Source organism: Lepisma saccharinum, chromosome 20, assembly GCF_977018435.1.
Source record: "Lepisma saccharinum chromosome 20, izLepSacc3.1, whole genome shotgun sequence".
In the NCBI taxonomy this organism is placed as follows: domain Eukaryota; kingdom Metazoa; phylum Arthropoda; class Insecta; order Zygentoma; family Lepismatidae; genus Lepisma; species Lepisma saccharinum.
In genome coordinates this window covers 7,282,370-7,305,260 of record NC_139248.1, presented here as the reverse complement: position 1 = coordinate 7,305,260, position 22,891 = coordinate 7,282,370, and the positions used below count along the sequence as shown (strand labels likewise).

Genomic DNA, 22,891 nt, shown 5'->3' with positions numbered 1-22,891 from the left:
GACTGTAATCATTTAAAAAAATTTAAAATTACTTTTGAGATCATGTTCGTCAACATGAAATTATTTGTTGTATATTTTCTATTATGGTCATAAATATTATTTATCATGAATGAACTGTTCTTAATAGTCTTTACCAGGGTTTGCAAAAACTTCAGACGACACTTTGTCAAATTTCCCTGAAAAATTCTGTAAAATTTATAGTTTCTTTTTATTTTCCACCAGTTTTGTGTGAAAACCTGGATTTTGTGATTCCATAGCACATTTTTAATATTCTGATGTCATTCTTGAGTACTTTAAAGCAAAACTCTTGTTAAACTTATGCTAATAATTGGCATGGAATAATTGCACACTAATATTAATTAATATTGAACTTCTAATTATTGTAATTTTCAAGCATCGGTATTGGCTCAGTATTACTTATAAATCCAACTTTTTACATATAGTGATTTGGTAAAACTAACATAACAGTTTCTGGTAGCAATGAAGGTTTCCTGGTGTTATTGCAATTGAAGGTCTCAAGCTGTATACGGTGAATGCAATACAAACGTATTACGTAACAGCTTAACACAGGCTTGAAAAGTAACGAAAGTCAACTACAACACCCAAACATACCTTATCACAAATTTCTTTCACGGCCGACACTGTCGTGCATTCGAAATGACTTCCTTTCCTTCGATAGTCAATGAAGATGTTCTCCACTATGCCCTTCTCCATCACACTCTGCGAGCGATGCATTATCTCAGGGAAGCAACGAGTGAATTTGTCAGGAAAATCTTGTACGAGCTTTTCTGTAACACAATCCATAAGAGGGCCTATCACGAGCACTGGTCGAAGAACAGGATCTGGAATGAACACAAACACCTATTAAAGAAATAGGTTTTTTCATTTCAATTCATTAAATTAGGCACACACTGGAGATGTACCACGTAGAAGTTTCAGCGAGAAATACAGGCTCGACCAGGACTCGAACCTGGGTGTTTGGCATATCGTGCCATTCAGGCTCGGTGGTAGAGCAATGGCACAGGATGCCAGAGACCCAGGTTCGAGTCCTGGTCGAGCCTGCATTTTTCGCTGAAACTTCTACGCAGAAGGTTTTTAACTTATAGAATTTGAGAATTGAGAATGACAAATGAGTGTTATGGAAAGTTTGGTACAAAATGTACCAATACGAAGAACCAATATAATATGAAATCGCAAAAATTGATCACAACGATTAATTTACTTCCTTCACGTGTCCACGACTGTGATGGGTTCGTTCAACTTCGAAAAACAGGCTGCATTCATCTACATAAGGTTGTTCGCTTTATATCCGACCATTTTTGACTTGTACTCACCTTAAGAGATACCGCGCCGCCACCACCGATCATGTTCTATTGGACCGCCAGCATTGTGGACTATTGCCCTGCATCACCGTTTCCATTGCAGCAAGCTCTGGCGCAGGACAGGCATGGGAATTCTGTCCCACTCCTCCCTGCAAGCTTTCCATAGACCATCCAGGGTGCGTGGGCGGCGATGTTGAAGACGTTGTTTAAACAGTCCAAATGTGCAAAAATCCATTGGACTGGCATCTGGGCTTTTCACAGGAATGTCTTCAAACTGAATGACACGAATTCCTAATTCCTCTGCCATTTCCTGATAAAAACGTAGTGATGTTCTGGCGGTATGACTCGAAGCCTTGTCCATATGGATCATCATCTGGTTCGCGTCCATTCCATACAATTGTGGGCTGTCTCTCTGATACATAGGTGTCAGAATGGAGTCTTGGAAGTATCTGGCATTCACCTTCACGTTTTTGTCCACCTTGCGTATCATCAATTTACCCTCATATCCGAATCCCGTCACAACCATAAAGCCACGAGGGAAACTTTCCCTGCACCGATGAACAAAGTTGCTGCGCCCCTTGCTGTCAATGTCACGGTATGTGATCGCCCGAATGTGACCACCAGCAGTGAGATGGACATATGATTCATCCATTGTGACAACTTTCTTCCATTCAGAACCCACCAGGTACTTTTCATACAGTTTCCTGCAGTTCGTCTTACATTCGGCAATGTGACGTGGTAGAAGGTGGTGTACATGGGCCACACACTTCAACCTGAGGCGCTTGCGAATTGTTTTGTTCACAGTTGACAGTGCGAGATGAAATCTGTGGGCCATATCACGTTGAGTCGGGGGATTTTCTTGGCACGCCAATCGACGGATCTCCCTTCGCACTACGGGTGACACTTTGCTTGCAGCCCTTCTCCTGGTGGTTTTCGTGGGTGAATGTTTCGCAAGGAGAGCCTGTTGTGTGTAACGGGCCACAATAGCTTTCGCAGTAGTCACCCCGAGTGTTAACCCATTCTCCCGACACTGTTTCACAATGCATACATATGAAAACTTAGCATGGAAAAGAGCCATTACGTAACCCTCCCAATACCGGTTGATTTTCGGCGCCATTTGATAACATTCACTACCAACACTCGCGCACCTACAAGGTCAGACACAACACTGCTCCCCTCAGCAGACCCATAGTTCCAGCATGATACGCCAGGTGGCAGCACCGAATCGAAAATGGTCGGATATAAAGAGAACAACCTCTGTATTCTACAAACCAGGACACATGATTTATGCTTTTATGAATAAAAAGCAATAGCATAATAGTGCACAGAATTTCTGACTATTTATTACAAATATCTGATCTGTCAACTTATCAACACCATTCTCCACATGCCTTTATTAGTTATTGCACATACAGAACAAGTTAACCTGTCTGGTATACATTAGAGATGATAGTGGGTGGCTTTGTGGGTTCATCGTAGTTTTCCTCTTTTATGTATAACGATAGAAAGTTTGAGGTTTTGACTAAAACTTGCATGACTATCAATTTCTATAAATGACTAAAATGGATCAAACATGTCAGGAATTATAAAAAATCTTTCTTGTATTTCAAGCTGATGAATCCTTAACTTCAGTAATGCATAATGGAAAAAGAAGACGGCAGGATTTACACAACTGTCATTTAAAATGCTTGGGAGGATACTTTAACCTTCAGCTGCAGAGCCAAGATTTTCACTAACTATTGAGATAAAGAGGAAACTTTTTCTAAAGGATTTTAAAGACCAAACTGAAAATATTCTTATTTTTGGGCCATCTCTAATAGCCCATGTTCTCAAAATGGGATACTTAATGTTACAGACCCCCTATAATCATGGGGTAAGTATAGTGGTACCAAATGCAAAAGAACCTGTGCTGTGTGCGTCGTGTGCATTGTACTCTCGCATGGAGGGGAGGGATGGAATGGAGCAGGCTTCACTATGGCCTGAGATGAGTGGATTGAGGAGAAGGCTTCTTGCTGGAAGTTCTTTTGTTTGTGGTTCCACTTAACAGGGAACTGAAATTTTTATCACCCTATGTAATCTTTTTTCATTAACCTTCAGCGGATGGGTGGTCGATGTATTGCTGGTGACTGCAATTAAAGTGCCATTTCTCCAAAACTACACCTAATATTTCAGTTCTGTCATTTTAGTTTTTTTATTATTTTGATTTGCTTCATTTTACTTCGCTTTTTGTGCCACTTTTGGCTAATTTGCGAAGATGGAGATGAGTGATGGTATTATGAAATTAATGAGTGGACACTCCGAAACATCCACGCCCAGGCCAGGATTCGACCCTGGAACCCCTAGTTAATTTGTTTACATATAAGGGTATGACATACTCGATTCACAAAACATAACTGTTATTATTTCTATTTTAATAAACTTTTTTTTTCTTCAGAAAATTGTTTTTGTTTTTAAGCCCACTTTATGCACAGAAAGGCTAACTGGGACTGGACCTACAATCCCCTTCCCTCTCACATGTTCATTGGTGGAGTTGTCTGACATCAGTACTTGCGCAGAGACTTGTTTTCGTTCTCCTACTCCAGAGATACCCAGGATGGAGTATATGTGCCTCCATCAGGTATTAAACAGAGGTCCTTTTTTTGTCCAGAAAATTTGCATATGATTGGATTTTTACTTTTTAACCATAGTTTCTTGCCAATATTCTTTACCTATAACTGCTACAGTCTGCTAGAGGTTAAACATGTCACAGAATATATATAACTTTAAAAAAAAAAGAATATTTTAGATTCTGAACACATCTCTACAATTAAACTCACATGCAGGACATTTCAACACAGGTTAACTGGCTGCATGTGCAGGTAACACAAAAATTACAATTATGTAATATGTACCTGCACCTTACGTGCACACACGTAAAGATTGAACCTTGGGGATACTCACAATCTAGCCTTTCCACCCGCTGGTACGAGCAGAGGGCATTTTCTTCGTTCAGGGTTCCCGAATCGCTGTACCAGCCCAGACTGATGTCAGAGAAGCTGGCCAGTTCCTTCGAATCCCTCGAAGAACTTCTTTGGTGTTTCTTGCGGCGGAAGAAGCTGCGTCTCGCTGAAGTGGACCCTCGCCTCGCATCACCTTCTAGGTCCCCTAAGCTGCGGCGCAGTAACAACTCTTCCTCCACCCTGCAGAATGCAATACTTTAAAATATCTCCCCACAACTTCAAGAAAATATATTTCAGTAAAGCGAAACAAAAGAAATTTTAGTCCTAATAACTGAAAAATGAGGGAAAATTAAGGTTAAACCAGGAATTTAAACTGAAATTTTAGCAAAAGCTATAATATGTAGCTAAATATACAATATTTTAAGAAATGCAAAGAATTTGAACAATCAACAGAAAACACGAGCACAACTGACTACATTTTTTGGAGAAAATCCAGAACATTATCACTCCAAAAATCATACTTGTCTTTAGTTTATTCACAATCTTCTAAAATGTGATTTAAATGTTGATTGAATTATGGTTAACCTGAATCACTCCCATCGTTGTAGATTTCTGAGGTGGATTTATCATTTTTTCAGCTCTCACGAGTATACCAAACAAATACTTGATTAATTGTTCACTTTTTATTACAGATGGATCAATATGGAATTTTTGCCAATACCAATAGAGTACCAATGTAAAATTTGCAGATACCAATAATCAACATTTGATCCGTTATAAAAGTTAAATTGTTCCTTGAAGAACATGAATGGTTAATTAACCTCCTTAATTTAAACATGTAATCACATGGTTCCAATGGGTTTTGTCTTTGACAAGAATAATCAACTTTAACTTGGCTTCGTATTGGACACAGCTGTCTCACCCATGGTCACTTGCTGCAAGGGCTGGACCCTCCAAAGTGTCGTGTTTGTAATGTCATGTTCAGAATACTATCATTAACGATTAACGAATGTATAAGGTATGCCCAAACGAAGAGGAGACCTTTGCTGTAGTGGCGTTGTATCTAATTGAAGAAGGTAAATATGTTTGCCAATACATGGCGCAGTGTTTGTCCCAGTTTGCAGGTGTAGCAAATGGCTTCGCCTACCGTTTCCTCAGTTGGCGAGAGTTGTTTCGTGCGGACGGGTGCATTATGGATTTCTCCAGATCAGCACAGAGAGGATAGTGGTGCTCCAAGACAACGTTAGGCCACATGTGGCCAAGAAGACCCTCGACCTGCTGAGATCATTTCAATGGGAAGTCCTCACGCATCCTCTGTACAGACCCGATATTTCCTCATGTGACTCCCATATCTTTGTTGCCTTAAAACAATCACTGAAAGGTCAACCTGTGACAAGGAAGTGCGGAACTGGATCCGTAAGCAACCCAGGAGTTTCTACACTGGAGCCATCCACTCCCTTCCTACGTGCTGTGATCAGTACATCAATATCAATGGCAATTATGTGTAGGTATCATGTTACACACTATGTAATACAAATATTCTGTAATATAATATTCTTTAGATATAACCGTAGTCTCCTATTCATTTGGGCATACCTTATATTTAGATTTTTGAGAAGAGCAGGCCTCTTACACTGTTTCTGAGGAAGTTTTTACGCATCCTTACCTTTTTAATGTGATGTGTTCGTCCTGTGCAGATCCCTTTACAATTTGCACTTTTAATCTTACTCGAGGGACTCTGTACACACCTTTTTCAACTTTTAATTTAAGTGTTTTAGATAACAGGATGCTTTCCTCACATGAAGGTTGCAAAATGGCCATACATGCTCACACACCCAAAGATTTTTAACTTATTAGTTCATTTATTTTACAAAACCAGGGCATATGAATTGTGTGTTCAAATTCATAAAAACAGAACAAAATAGTAAAATTTTGCACCACATTACAGGGTATTTGAGGGGCTCAGAGCACAAATGGTGTAACTCCATGAAGATAGTTTTGAGAAAAAAGCTCATTTGGATAACTTAGTATTGTGTTTATGGGAGAGGAAAGAGGAGTTTACAGGATTCTTGTTGGGAAACCTGATGGTAAGAGACCTGTACGAAGGCCAAGACGAAGATGGAGGGACAACGTTGAGATGGACCTAAAGGAAATCGGTAGGGATGGAAAAGAGAATATAGATCTTGTTCAAGATAGGGGCAGATGGAAGGCCTGTATTGCTGCAGCCATGAATCTTCAGGTTTAAGAAGGCTAGAGAGTTAGTTAGTTAGTATTGTGTTTAACTGTTTGAGCACAAACGTAGTGGTGCGTCTGTGAGAATGAATTTGAAACTTAGGAGATACTTACTTCTAGCACTGAAATGTTGATACTTCACAGTTCTGAGTTATACATGTAACTTCATTTCTATGAGTGGAGTTACGCCACTTGTGCTATGAACCCCACATTTATTGATATATCAGATCAATAAATTACCAGCGATTTCATAAATCAACTGATATGCCTACATAAAGTACCAATAAATTCATCCGATCCCTACTTGTTTCATATCTCCTTTCATGATAGAAGCATAAACAGAGTGAAGGGAACACTGCACTAACTTGTATTTGCTGGGTATGATTCCGCACTGTCTCCGATGGCCATCCTCGTCCACCAACCAAGCTCTCCAGTTGCCTGGAACTCCATTGAACATGGTGTTGTCTACATAAAGAATGTCGTCTTTTTGGAACTGAAGCTGGAGTGAATCTGACAAGTCACCTTTTCTGTCGAATAAAGCACGGATGTAGAAGCTGTCTCCTGGTTTGTCTTTAATGTCATTGTAACCTGAAAGAAATGATTCCTTAGCTGTAACATTATCCTTATGAAAACAATAAATTATGTATATTTTTCACAACCTATACATTCATTTAGTTTACATATACGAGGGTCACTATTTATATTTTGAGCCTAACAATGTGCATTCGTTCGAACCATTTGTCAAAGCAGTTTTTCCAATCTTCTTGAGACACCTCCATAATATGGTTTTTGAACGCATCAACGGCATCTTCCGCCGACGAAAATCGTTGTCCACGCAATTTATTCTTGACATTCGGGAACAAAAAGAAGTCATTGGATGCCAAATCAGGACTGTACGGCGGATGACCCATCAATTCGATTTTTTGACTGTTCGTAAAGTCGGTTGTTAGACGAGATTTGTGACAGCTGGCACTGTCTTGATGAAGAATGATCCGACGGCATTTGTTTGTTTTCTGTATTTGACCGAAGACCTCTGGCAAACAAATTGTTATGTACCATTCAGAGTTGACCGTTCTACGTTCCTCTAAAGGCACAGTTGCCACATGACCAGTTTTCCCGAAAAAACAGGCGACCATTAAGTCCACTTTATGCACAGTAAGGCTAATCGGGACTGGACCTACAGCTTAAAGTGGGATCCGAACCACTATGTGCCTCCACCGGGTATAAAACCTGGGACCCTATTAATTACTAGGTGGCGATGATACCACTGCACCATCGGGAGCCCCCCCTGACTAGGAGTATGCCATCTTATCAACTCACCTAAATATGTTCCGTTTCTGATCAAGTGTGTAATAAGTAGAGCCACATATATACGGTGAAAAAAACTTTTCATATTTCGGGACCAAAAGCAGTGTATAAAATGTTATTTCAGTGTTAAAATGGTGAATAAAACCCTAAATTTAATATAAAAAACATTACTTATTACACAAAATTAACATTTCACTTCTAACAGGACATTTATATAGTTATCAGAGTATTAATTTCATTCCTGTGTAAAGGAGTCGATCTTTGCTTCTCAAATATTTGCAGCAAAATGAATAAATTTTCCATGATTTGCATAACTCACAGGATAATTTTAACCTCAGAAGGTGTCACGTGGGTAAATAAACCCTAAATTTCACATTTAGGAGTTTAATTTGCAGTTCATTTTGTGACAAAACAGGGTAGGAAAATGCACAAGTTATAGTAATATATTATATCTTTTTCTTAATCAGTTGTATTCAAAACATGTTCGTAATAATAAATTTATGCAATTTTATTAATTCATTTAATATGAAAGCAGGAAAGAAAATAAACAATGTAATGTTGCGAAAGCAGAACTGCCTAATGACATGAAGAAAAGTATAATAAACATTAAGAAAATATATAATGCTGAATGTTTTTGAAAATGTGATTTACACGTGACAGTTCTATGTAGAAAACACATAATTGGAAATTAATTTAGGCTAATAAAAACATTGAAGTAGGCATGGTAGCTTAGTCGTTAGGGTGTCTAACTACCATGTGAGAGACCTGGGTTCGATCCTCGGCAGGGGAAAACCGGGATTTTTTCCACCTCTTCAAGCAGCTCCAGCACCCACCCAGCGTTGTAAAAAGTGAGTACCTGGAGGAAACTCTGGGGGGGGGGGGTAAATTCAGCCAGGAGCATGGTGCTGATCACATCACCCCCCCCCTTTCGGTTGTGATCAAGAAAGTGTGGGGCCCTAGCTCCACACCCCTTATAAGCCTCCATGGTGTGATGCAAAGCACAGGGAAGCACTTTACTTTTACATTTTAATAAAAACATTGTAAGTCAATATGAAATGTTGCTACTTGAATTAATTTTGTGTGGTTCATATGTATCGATTTAAAAGTAATAGTGATATCTAGGTCTGAACTGATACCAATGTCAGTAATATCAGAAAATGTCAGTTGCAATTTATTTAGCGATACTGATTGATACCATTCAGGTATTTTGGTCTGTCTAGGGCATCGTTTCTCAACCTTTTTCAGTCCAGGACACACCTTGAAGGATTGCACTTCATGGGACCCATAAGCAAGGTGCCGGCACAATTGCTTGTAGGGGTGTGCACCCACTTTATAATATTTTTTCTAACAGAGTACTTTAAGAAGCCGTTTTTTATGCCTGCTTAAACAAATTAACAACAGGTGGTCGGAAATATCAAACAACATTTTAAGGCGACATGCTGTGACACACAGATAATTAAGAAGAACTCATTGCTGTGACCGGAACGAAAATGACTGGTTCCGATTCACTTGAGTTAAACATCGGAGAGATGCCGGTAAAAAGCAATAGTAGAGCATGAATAACAGAAATGTGGGGTTTGGACTACGTACAACACGGGTTGAAATTAAATTGTTAAAGCAATATCTCTTACTAATTATATGTATCAGCTAGAGGCACATATTTTTGGTAAATAAAAAAGCAAAATTTCGGCATAAAAACAGTCTATTACGGGTTCAAAAGCAGTAAATGAAATTTTGCTGTTATAGCAGTGAAAAGCAGTATATAAAATGACATTTTGGTTATAAAAATGAGTATATAATCCCAAATTTGATTTAAAAACAAAATAAGCATATCCCTTCTAATAGTACATTAAATCATTACCAGAATATTAAGTTTATTCCTGTATAAAGGGCGCCATTTTTGCTTCTTAAATATTTACAACAAAATTAATTAATCTACTTTCCGTGAATTGCATAACTCACAGGACACTTCAATCAGACTTCAGAAAGTGTTGCGTCGGGATATATACGGTAAATTTCGTGTTTAAGAGTCTATTTCGCATTTTGCAGTTCATTTCTTATTATTTCGTGACAAAACAGGGTAGTGAAATGTACCTCACACCTTTCAGAAACATGAAAAATTAACATTACAATGTGTTATTTCACATTTCGTGTTTTCGTTAAAAACAAAATATGCATGCCTCTAGTAATAGCCTGACTTCACAACCCACCAAATGTCCCTTCGGGACCCAGAAGTGGGTCACCCCCATACATTGAGAAATGATAGTCTACGGTTGCATGCTGCATTTTGAGATTACATGAAATATATTTTAATATTGTGATGTAATTCTTGAATATTTTAAAACAAATCTACTGGTATAATTGGAATGGAATACTTACACACTAATATTAATATTTTGAACAACTTTTAATTATTACAGTTTTCAAGAATAGGTATGGTTGTTGGTTCAAGTAGAATGGATGTGATAAGAACCATTGCACCTCGTTCATGAAGAGGACCTAATTTATAAAATGATCAGTGAAAAGTAACAGGCACTTACGTTCCATGCTGTATTGAGCGAGAAGGGTGACCTTGTCAGCAGGTTTTGCAAGTTCGTAAGCTGCTTCTTCGGCTGTCGCTTGCCGTAGATCGGTTCCATTGTATTCCAAAATCTGATCCCCTGTCCTGTGTAGAGAAACAGAAGGAAACTTTACAGAATACCTTCATCACAATTCTTTTCTAACATTAGAATGATTGCTTGGGTTTATTTTACTTCACTTTTCTGCCACAATTGGCTAATCGTAGAAGATGATATGACAATATTTGTCATGGCTGTGACGTTTGTAAAGTGAATTAAGGCCGATTGTGCCGAAATTGCCGATAGATGGCATTTGAGTGTTAAATTTACCTTGAACCGAACATTAGTACAAAGATTTGACAATAGATGGCCTCAAGGCACTTTATGTGAAAATTAACACGAATGTTTGTATAAGTGATATAAATAAGATTGTATTGTGCATACATCAAAAAATAATATTATGAACATTTAAAATATATCGCAATTAGTAACTTGCGTTTTGGTATTGCAACAAAAGAAAAACTTTCGTCACCGCTGGAAGACGGTGCAATAAAAGTGAACTGGTTCGAGGAACGGGTCATCGTACCCGTTACCTGTGCATAAGCGGTGGATTGGAAAGAGCAGGAATCGGAATCGAGGGAACTGTTCAGGACTCGGTCCGGGAGAGGAAAGAATCTTGGTGGATGTAAAAAGTAATTGGACGAAACATCAATGGAAATCGAAGATAATGGGAAGTGTTAAGTGAATCCATATGTCTTAAATTGTTCAGGAAGGACTGTTCGTCAAAAATCTCGATGAGTATGGATTCTCCATTGTGTCAAAAGATGGATATTTTAAATTAAACATAACGGAAATTTCCCCGATGGCATCTGATCCGTAAGTACTGTTTTGATGTCATTCCTTGCATCTCAGTTACAAGAATGGGAAGAATTGTGATCTACGCCCAAATTCTTTCTCAAATATAATAATGCTAGCATCCGTGTGTCACAAATGGCCATAATTCGTGTGCTTTCTTTGTTTTAAGATTTGGCGGAAAACTTGGCGTCCGTGGCAGCCATATTGGAAAAAAGTAAATAAGAACGTTGAGGAATTTTCCTTACAGTCGTTAAAGAAGGTTAAAGGTCTCTGACGTATGTCTTTACGACAAACTTTGATGAATGTTTCAGTTTTGTTTTGTTTGGATAATACAATGCCGGTATTTGAAACCGTTAAAATATTTCGGTAGGAAAAATAATAATTTGTACTTGGCACCTGACCTGTAAGAAAATATTCATTGTCTAATACAAATTTGTTTGCATGCTATTGTAAATAAATAGTTGTAGTCAAAGCAGTATTTCTGACTCCAAATCAATATTATGTATCCAGGCATGTTTGATGTAATTTAAATGGTATCGTGTTAATAAGAATGTTTCTTTCAGGATGGAAAGGTTCATCTCGCTCTGGTCTCATAAGTCGATAAACTGAACTTCCATTTCAGCAAGGGTTTTATGTTAAATTCTACTGTTCTGGGTTGGGGTGTACGGAAAGCTAGCATACCCCCCCCCCCCTTTTCCGGTTAAGCGAAATAGTTGAACTTCTTTGAGTTTACGAATTTCATCCATCAGTGTAGATTAATTGTTTTGTTTTTCTTTCTAAAAGCCTGCGGGAATTTAAGTAAAGGTAAGGGCTTGGGGTGAGCTTAATTCATTCGCAGAGCTGTTCATTCTAACCGGTTGGTCACCATATGTGTTAATTTTTGGACGTTGATTTTTTTTTAACTTGGAGCTTTAAGGGTATGATCTCACGATAACAATCACAATACTGCGTATCCGTGCGTTGCTTGACGGGTGAGTCCAAAGTGCGGTGGCTCTAAAATTTTAAGGAGAATATAGGTTTGGGAAATTTTGTAGTGCACTGCATGAGGATAAATAGGAACGGGAAAGTCTCGTCTACCTAGTCTCGTCATAATGAGGAATGAGTGATGATATGATAAAATTGATGGACACTCACAAAGAAATTATACAAGAATCACCAGATGAGTGAAAAGTAGGGATGGGCCGATACCGATAAAACATTTACAAATACAGATATTCTACCGATCCAACATAAAATTAGAAATGGTCCTTGAAGAACCTGAAAGGTTCATTGACCTTAATAAATGTGTTTCAAGGTGACTGCAGTGAAAAAAGAAATTGCATATTTTGACATTTACTTTTTTAGAAAGTAGGCATGGAGATTATTCATAAAAATTACAACAAAATGGCAGAATCTTGCACTAAATTATCAGATATTTATCGATATATCGGATCGGTAAAATAATCGTTAATTTTACCGATAAACCAATATCGGCCGATACCGATTAATCGGTCCCATGCCTAGTGAAAAGTAAGTAATGATCTCTTAAACCAACAAATAGTAATTTACCGTCTACTTCTGATTAAAAGTTAGTTAATAGCAATAACATAGGAATGTCAAACCTAAAGATACTTTTCAATTCCACATGTCCAGGTTGGGATTCAAACTAGGTATGGCCAAAATTTCCAGATAACAGATATCCAGATTTCAAATCCAATATCCATTATGCAATGGATAATCCAATATCTGGATAATTAGGATATCTCGATAATACAGATTTGGAGAAAATCTGTAATGAAATGTGAACATATCAAGTAAAATAATAAATGGATAGTCCCTAAAGTGGATAAACAATAATACTGTCTGGATAATGCACACTTTTGGATATCTGGACATTTGGATTATCCATGTATCTGGATATCAGAATATCCAACTTCCAGATATTTGATATCTGGATAGAAAGTTATCAGACATCCAGATAAAATTTTATCTGGATTTGGCCATCCCTGATTCAAACCTGTGACCCCTGGCATTGTAGCATCCTGTGCTAACCACTCTAACATGGAGGTCAGCATTACTAACATTAAAAAGTCAGCATGACCAGCAACTAACCTGAGACCAGCCTTGTATGCCGGGGAGTCTGGCTGAACGCCGTGGATGAAAATCCCGACAGCATTCCCGCCGACCAAACTGATGCCGAGGTTGCTGGACTTCTTCGTCTCGAGGAAGACAACTCGAGGTTCATTCACTGGAGATTTATTTGGGTCGTCTGGACTACTGGAAATGAGATCACAAGATCACTAACATGTCTAAAATTATCCTTTCTGAACTATACAGGGTGGGCACAAAGTCCCGTGAGCCCCCTCGATATTGTGACTGCAATTGCTAAATTATTATTTGTTGCTAATGCATGTATATATTGCATGTTGCAGGTGTAAATCATGGCTGACACAAGTGACTACACCATTGAACAACGCCTGATTGCCAGCTGTTGGGTTCACGAAAAGGAACAGACTGGACGAACATTGGAGAATGTGCGAACAGACTTTCAACAGCAGTTTCGATGAGCCCCTTCTCCCAAATTCACATTGCTGCGACAGACAGGAACAGTGCAGAGAGGTAGCCCAATCCGTGGTAAGATCCCCAATGAAGTCAATGCGGAAGAGATCCGCGGAACTGGTCATACCCCGGTCCACAATGCTTAAGCACATGAAGTTGGATTTAAAGGTACGACCATATCGACTGATGAGTGTGAATGAGATATCGGACAATGACTTGATGCGCAGGAAGGATGCATGTGCCGCACTGCTTCAGACATTTGACAGGATACCGTAGCGGGGGAGAGTAATCTTTATTGATGAGTGTTCCATTTATCGGAGCTCCTGGGCACGAAACGTTGTGTTCTGGTCAAAGGAAAACCCTTATTTTTACGAAGAACTGGAGAACAAACCTCCTCATGTCATGATATGGGCGGTCATGGACAGTAAACGTCTTTATGGTCCTTATTTTATGGACAATGTTGTGAATCAGTATAAATATCTGAACATGCTCCATAATTGGTTTGTACCCCTCTTGACAGGCATGGGGGTTAGGCAGACATGCTGGTTGCAGCAAGATGGTGCACCTGCTCATTTTGCCATCAGAGTTCGCGAGTACCTCAATGTAGTCTTTCCACAACGTTGGATTGGTTGTGGGTCTCCTGCCTTACCGGCTCCATTTGACGCAGCCCTGACCTCACAACGTGTGACAATGCACTATGGGGTTTTATCAAGGAAATTGTTGCCAAGGACCGTTATGATATGGTTGAAGAATTGAAAGACGCTGTGCGGAGAGCGTTCACCCACGTTCCTCCAGAAATGTTGAGGAAGATGTCACACAGGACATGGCAACGAATAATTCTGTGTTCGAAAATGATGGGGTTCATACAGACCCTTTGGACAGTTATGACAGTTAAGATACATTATCCCGCATATTAAGTTTTTTTCAGCTCGGTCCCCGAAATGAAATACACAAATGACATTTCTGCAGTCTTTTAGTGGAGTAACCTTACAAGACAAAATTAGAAGTGAAGAAAGCTAGGCAAACGGCTATCTTGCATCCTCAGAACATGTTCATTCCACTTTAACTGATAATTCTTAATTTCTTCTACCATTGTTTCCCCGAAGTACAAATATACCATGATATATTAGTGCATATAAATGCCCCATTAAAATGATTCTTTTGTGATTTAGTCATTTGTTATTTGTATGCTATTGTTGTGGATCCTGCTATAAAGACCAAAATTCCGTAAAAACAAATGACAATATTGTGCATATTGTTTGTTTGTTTGAGTTTTTGTACACTTTATATACAGACAGGCTAATCAGGACTGGACCTACAGTTTAAAGTAGGATCCGAACCACTGTGTGTCTCCATCAGGTATTGATCCCTTGATTACAAGGTGAAGACGTTACCACTATGCCATCGGGGAGGCTCCAATATTAATGAATAAATAACAAGCAACACTACAATGGTATTTGCTCAGAATTATGTAAAATCCTGGAAAATTTGTAACATTTTGCTTTTTCAGACCAATCAAGTAAAAATTTATAAAATGAGAAAATCCGGAAACTTTAATTGGGGTTGTTTCAGAATGGTCCATTCAAAAACCTCAGTGAACGTAGTACCATTTCTTGCAATGGAACATTGAACATCATGCACATAACATCATACCTTAAAGCATTCTGCCTAGTGAGTGTGGAAACTGCCTGCGAGATCTGATGCCTTGTGAGTGTGTTGTGTGCAGAATGGGGTAAGTTGCGATCCCCGATGCCCCCTCTGAGGGTGGACGTGGCAGAGGGAGAGATTTCTTCCAAGTGAAGCGGAAGGGGATTGCGAGTGGACTTTGGTGAATTGCATGGGGTAGGAGATCCAGATCGTGAAGCAGCTTCCTCACTGCTTGTACTTGCTGATCCATCGAGTTCTTGGTATTCTGGAATAAAACAAATACAGGCTTACATTCCTCTAAAAAGGCACTTTGGCACACACACAGAAAAACAACTCGTTCTTTTTACAAACCTACTTCTTCAAATCTCAGATGCACCTTTCTTGGGGGGTTTCGGATGTTGAAAATTTGGAAGTGCTTGGATACGATGGCATCTTGAATCAGTGCATATAAGCATAAATATATCACAGCATTATGTTAGTGCACTATAGTAGTGTAATAAAGAATGAAGTATTTGCCTATTTCAAAGATCAAAAGCTTTTTCTTTTCCTTGACATTTTACAGAAATACCAGTATTGATAAAAATCAACCTTAAGGATAGGAGTTACAGTTACGCACCATGTGTGCATTTATTTCAATATCGTCTGAATGGGCAATGCTACTAAGAGTATGAATTTCTCCCCATGTTGCATGTAGAAGCGTTTTTATATTGATTATTAAGCTAGACACGATACTTGAAAAATATGATGAGTGAGAATTTTCAGAATACCATGTATTCCTTCCCATTCATCAATTTCATCACTCATTCCCATCTTCGCAAATTAGCCAAGAGGCACAAAACGCGAAGTAAAATAAACTAAAATCAATCAATCAATCAAGTTGCAGCTAATCAAATGGAAGTTTCGACTTTTCCGCTGGTCAAAAGCTTCATCAAACTGCCCTCTTTCCTTTGATATATTTTTCTATGCCATTGGAAGTTTGATATTCCCAAGAGAACAAATTAAATAATACTCCCATAAGCGCAATGGATTTAAGAAGGCTGGATGAAGTGGCTCCTCAGGTAATTTTAATTTTAGGTGTCAAAGGGGTGGGGGGTGCTGCTATTACAGTTAACTTTTAAATAATGACAATTTATTCTAAGATTTCCGATGGTCGTATGAAAAAAAAAAAAAAGATTTCCGGATAACAATATTGTATTCTTCACGGTGCTATAAAAAAGTACTCAGGAAGGTAAGAGGGGATGGAGCGACACAGCCAATATAACAATATCACGTCAAGTGCAAAATGTATAGTCATGGTAAAAGTTGGTCTGTGGGTCGGAGCCAGTGATGGCATCAGAGTGGGGGCATGGGGCGGGTGCCCCAGTTCACAGCCAAACGAGTGCACGAAAGAGCCAGATCTGGCCCCAAAAGAGCTAAGTTGGCAACACTGACTCTGAGGGAAGAGCCTGCAACTGTTCCGCATGCTCTTAACAAAATTCTCTTACGGTAGTATTGTTTACGGTAATGTAAATGTAATAATATACAGCATTGTTCTAATAAAGTACTGGTATCTGTGTCCCTTAAATTGGAAGTAAAATTTTATCTCAAAAGCTGAAGCATTAAGGTGCACCTTACATTCAATGGCATCTTGGATTTGAAGAAATAAGGTATACATATTTTTTCAGAATGTTTGAAGGTCTAATCTGTTGAACGAGAAAAGTACACCATCAAAACATGTAAAGTTACAAAATATTAATCAAGGAAGAGGGAAAATAGTTTACCTAGGACTGAGAATATGAAAATTTGGCCAAGTCTGATAAAGTACAGATATAAATGATACCAATATTCTACATCTGATATAAAATTTCAAATGATCCTTGAAGGATCTGAATGGTTCATTGACCAACCTCCTTAATCAATATATGTTCCTAGATGACTGCAATGCAAAAGAAGTTGCATATTTAAAATTTTACTTTTAAAAAAAAGCAAGGCATGCACATTACATGCTTATATCCATAAGAATTATAACAAAATGGCAGAATATTGCACTTAAATATAAGATATTTATAGATAGATTGGTAATTTCACTGATAAACAAGTACATCAATTAATATGACAGAGTACTCATTGATCTGTCACACATGTAATGAAAGTTATGCATTTTATGCAATTGCCAGGGTATTTAGACACTTGTGAAGGTGTACGGTGACATTTTTGAGTGCAAAGCATCAATCCTGGACTCTGGTAAGGTATACACCGGTATCGGTTCAGCCTATTACAGAAGGTCGATCTGCGTATATGTGTCCGATTTTGAACCGTCACCCCTGTGCACAGAATCGACCGATCCAAGCGGTTAAAAGCGTGGGAGGACGGTTAGAGTCTGTAGTATAGTGTCACTATCACGAGTGTGTGTTGTGTGCATCATGGCTACTAAGGTGAACAGTTTTTGGGAGGTCTACGTAGTTGCACTTTTCCACGCCAAATATTCGGTGTCAAAAATTCAGAAACAGTGCAAAGATCATGGATGTGCCTTGGGTTCGATGACCATCAAGAACATAATCAAGCGGCATAAAAACCACGAGGTTCAAGCTATTCAGTTGCCCACCAGGGGGACGGGGAAGTGAGCGTGCACTGCAGTGATGCCACCCGTGTCTCGGAAGTTGCATCGAATGGCACTACAGGAAAACCCCCTGACGCAACGTGTGATGGCCACACGACTCCACATGGCCCAGTCAACTGTGAACCGCACCCCGTGTGAGAAATTAAACTTCCGGAAGGTTTTTAAAAGCCGTGAACATTACCTCAGTGAGGACTATCTGTGTAAGGTCTCATCACATACATCTTGTTCTACCCAGAACTTTCTGCAAAGATGGCGACAGATACCGGCATTCGGGCTATTCCATTTCACAATATACTGGTGAAGTCACCGGATGTGAGTCCCATGGATTTCTGTGGATTTGGTCTACTGCAACGGGCACTTTACTCTCATCGTGTCACCACTCTCCGGGCCCTGTGGAAAGCCTGTCAGGAGGAATGACAGAAGATTCCACTTCCTGTACTTCATCGTAGCCTCCTACAATGGAAGTTATGGTGCAGGGCTATTGCCAAGATACACGGTGATCACATTGAGGCCAACCGATGGTGGTCCCGTGGATTTTCATAACGTAAGTGCTAGTCCAAAATTGGACACATATACGTGGATCGACCTTCTGTAAAACACATTACAGATTACATACAGTGGAACCATGATTTTATGTTCCTCAATTTTACCATTTTCTCACATTATACATTCCATCTTGATGGTCCCAACATAGCAGAATGTTATAAAATTATCCCCAATTTTAGGTTTTTCCAGATTTCAAGTTTTTTTTCAGCTTGGTTTCCCGAAAAACGTAAAATCGAGGTTCCACTGCATGTACAGCAAGTAATTTTTAATAATCTAACTCAATATACATGAAAGATACTTACTGTCTGGACTATATTGTACTAGCATTGTAATAGAATTACCGCATTGTCTAAGTACATTTGCAGCTAGTTGGTAAGTAGCACTCCTCATGTTTATACCACACACTTCTAATAGCTGGTCGCCAACCTAATGAAAATATAAAAATATATCAAAATCTACACTTTTGGAATAAGTCAAACATGCTACAAGGGTAAATTAAATATTTCTTTAAAATCATTTACAGGAGTCGAAACCAGGCAAAGGTCGAGATTACCGATTTAACTGACCAAATATTGAATAATTAATTTACAACCTATTCATGCACTATCATTTGCAAAGTGCAACCGAGATTCTCTGGCATCCAACAATGCTATTGCCAATCATGGGAAACCTTATGATTTTTTTTGTATGTACGCATTACTTGCATTGTACAATTATTTCTCTTGTACTCTACCCTTGTTACAAGCATAAAAACACATTTTTGCGTTGTATAGTTATAATAAAGGTTAAAATTTTTTTAACAAAAAAAATTAGTAATACAATATACCTTTTTTTTTTTTAACACAAAGCTATAATTTTTATGAACATTAGCCAATGTTTAAAATAGGGATGTGCCAATATGAAATTTTGGCTAATACTGATAAAGTACCGATATAAAATTAGAAGAACCTGAAAGGTTCATTGACCTCCTTAATAAATACATGTTTCAAGGTGACTGCAGTGAAAAAGAAATTGCATATTTAGACATTTACTTTTTTAGAAAGTAGGGCATGGAGATTATCCATAAAAATTAGAACAAAATGGCAGAATTTTGCAATAAATTATCAGATATTTATCGTTATATCAGATCGGTAAAATAATTGGTAATTTAACCGATACACCGATATGCCTATATTGGCCGATACCGATAGAGTACCGATTAATCGGTACCATCCCTAGTTTTCATTATTGTATTCAAGGTGATTCATAATTCCCTCTGCGGTTTGGAAAGTTTACAGCACAAAAACTATAATACATATAGCGAAAAGGTGCATATCGTACATAAAGAATCTCTCCAAGTTGGCACTCGCAATAGGCGTAATTGTAGATTTAGCTGCAAGGTGTCAGCATAACACAGTTAGTGGAAACATGGTGTGTACTGGCGAACACAAAAGCATTCTGCATCTTAGAATTATATTTTTCCTACGGGGTCAAATCAAAGATTGTGCGTTTGAATCCCCTTTGCCATGTGATTCTGTACAACTGCGAGAAAGATCACGCATGCAATCGCTGGTATTCATCGTGATATGTTGGGACGTGTGTGGCAGGAACTGATTTCAGGATTGATATTTGCCACGTCACCCGGACGGTGTACATATTGAGCACCTTGAAGATACGTACCAAACTTGAAGAGATTCTTTATGAACTGACATGCACTTTTTTACTGTACGTGTTGTAGTTCTTGTACTATAAACGTTCAAAACTCTGTATGAAATTATGAATCATCCTGTATTTTCATTCGTTACTAAACAGTTAAAGATGCAAGAAACTCTAGATCTTTTGATCAGCTAAAATTAAATATTTACTGTAGTATTTGCATGATTGCATTACTTGTGCAATTTCCTAATTTTAATTATTACATTTGCAATACATTGAGTTCAGGGGTATTGTAAAGAATCAATGCCTTATGTTGACATTCAAATGGTTTATTTAATTCTATGTGAATAACCTACACAAGCGTAACTAAAACACAAAGACACAAACCTGTAATCCTACTTGAGCAGCGAGGCTATGTTCACTGACTGTAGACACAAACACTCCGCCACTTTCCAGACACGAGATCTGTATCCCCAGAGGTTCTACAGATTTGTCTATATGTACTCGCCTGAGTTCCCCTCGAGCAGGTCTGAAATTTATAATACAAAATATACTTAATTTATAATAAAATATATTTTCAATGTACCTTGGGTGCATTCCGAAAGTCTTAACGAAACAAACGAATCGAACGAAAGTAACTGGCCTGGTGAAACCAGTTATTTTACAGCCTTTTACAGACGCTCTTCACGAAAGTGCAGGCGCAGCGTTTTGTTTATAGAAAATTTTCCGCATGGTGTCCATCGGAAGGAATGGCCTTCTGGCAGAAATAAACTCTGCTGTGAACACTGTTACCAGGGTGGCTACAAACAAGCAGAAATGAAATTCCCTGACTTTTCCAGGTTTTCCAGGACAAAATTTACATTTTTCCCTGACAATCACAAAGATAACTAAATCGATCTTTTTGCAAATAAAAATAATAAACTCACACAGATACACGTATGGTTTTGTTAAGTACCAATATTACCTCCTATGAAATTGACTTAATTTCTCTATTCTCTATGATTTGAATTCAAACTGCAAAACAATGAATTTGGAAAATTATTACAATTCACAAGCTACGGAAGGATTACGGAATTTTTCATATGCAGTAAGTTTAAAATAAAATACTTGATTATTTTTAAAGTTACGACTAAATGAGATAAGAGTGAAGAGTGATTGATTAAGAAATACAATTTGTAATTTATCAGTCTCCTTAGCTATACATTCTCCGTATTATATGTTGATATTTCCACTGAGGTTTGGAACCCTCTGCTTTCAAGAACCATGAGTGCAGACTCATTTTTCAATGCATAAAGCTACTTCTCTCTTCTCTGTAAAGCAAACAACTTAACTCTTGCATATAAGTGAAACAATTGAATCGAACAAAATAAAGTGCCATATTTCCTTACATTATCAATGGGATTTCTGCTTCAGTACAGTATATCCAAGTGAAGTACTGTGAAACTGACAATATGCAGTTATACCATTAATACTGACGAAAAGGGTATGTAGGTATTAGAAATTGAACGCAAGGAATTTATAGAATTGCATTGTATAGGTACCTGATTTAGCTAACCACACATTAAAACAGGAACACTCTAATAATAAAAGCTTCTGAAAGTTCATATACGAGGGGCATCCTGAAAAAAGCTCCTTCAAAGGTGCCTATACACAGCACTAGTGGTCGGAGAGCTACACACACACATGCAGGCAGGAAGAAGTGGCATGTAGCTGTAATCTGGTACAGTTGCAATGAAGCCGTTTTAGGACAGTTCTAGGTTAAAGATTGCAGCTCTCATACAGTCTCCCACCGACTGCGATGTAGCCTACATTGCACGCTCAGAATTTGGCACAGAGCCACCAGCAATCGCGTCAGGTGTGCAGACCGGACGTCGTGAGTGATAGTAAGGTCAGACGATGGTGCAGACAATTCACGGAAGGCCAATCGAATGTGCGAGAGATCTTTGACAACTCCCTGTACAGCCCTGGTCTTGAATGTACCGACTTTCATCTCTTTGATTAACTGAAGAGGTTTCTGGCAGGGCAAGGATTTGACAGCTACACTGCGGTAGAGATAGTTCCAGTCTTTGCTGTCAGACACATATAACATGGGCATACAAAATTAAGTGCCATGCTACGACAAATGCCAGAACAACGGTGGTGATTATGCCGAAAATTAGGTTAGGACTCACTGTTACTAATGTAATAAAGTAGAACTGCTATTCTTGTTTTATTTATGCCTAATCGGTAGGGACCTTGATATTTTGTTATTTTCTTTAAAATTGATGTATTTTCTTATTTTTTACGACACGGTGTTATTTTACCCAAAATTTACATTTTCATTTTAGCGCATTGTCTGGCAAATATCTGAAATTATACCTTCATGGTGTTTTTAAACTACTGTTTCAAAGTAAGTCAAATGGCTTACGCCTCTTCGTGAGAGTTTGATATCTTGAAAGTTATTTCGGGAAAGTTATTTTCCATACCCCTTTTTTAATTTTAAGGTAAGGATTTTAGATAATGGAATTTTCACCGCATATATACTGAAGGGTGCATAATGACCATAAGTGGCGACGCACCAAAAAATTAAAATCAATCAATCTCACGTGACAGATACCGATATATTATGGCACCAAAAATTGGCATTATCTTTTTTTCACTTGTTAAGTTGAAAAAATCGTGGGAAATACATGATTTAATGTGGCTGTCGGAATTATTCCATGTACGTATACC

The 22,891-nt window shown here is 38.3% G+C and overlaps 1 protein-coding gene across 7 annotated transcripts in view; it reads right to left on the bottom strand.

The window, feature by feature from the left end:
- The window catches only part of Dlg5 (MAGUK family member discs large 5), a 95,826-nt gene that overhangs the window by 6,765 nt on the left and 66,170 nt on the right, over positions 1 to 22,891 (bottom strand). For 6 of the 7 annotated variants that reach the window (XM_083142063.1, XM_083142062.1, XM_083142066.1 and 3 more), the window contains 8 exons: positions 20,567 to 20,708; positions 18,847 to 18,970; positions 15,406 to 15,664; positions 13,306 to 13,470; positions 10,342 to 10,466; positions 6,859 to 7,081; positions 4,263 to 4,501; positions 613 to 842 (listed from right to left, as the gene is read on the bottom strand). In XM_083142063.1, the coding sequence (XP_082998189.1) occupies positions 613 to 842; positions 4,263 to 4,501; positions 6,859 to 7,081; positions 10,342 to 10,466; positions 13,306 to 13,470; positions 15,406 to 15,664; positions 18,847 to 18,970; positions 20,567 to 20,708 (1,507 nt within the window). The remainder of the gene's footprint in view (positions 1 to 612; positions 843 to 4,262; positions 4,502 to 6,858; positions 7,082 to 10,341; positions 10,467 to 13,305; positions 13,471 to 15,405; positions 15,665 to 18,846; positions 18,971 to 20,566; positions 20,709 to 22,891) is intronic. The other variant, XM_083142064.1, reaches the window with a different exon arrangement.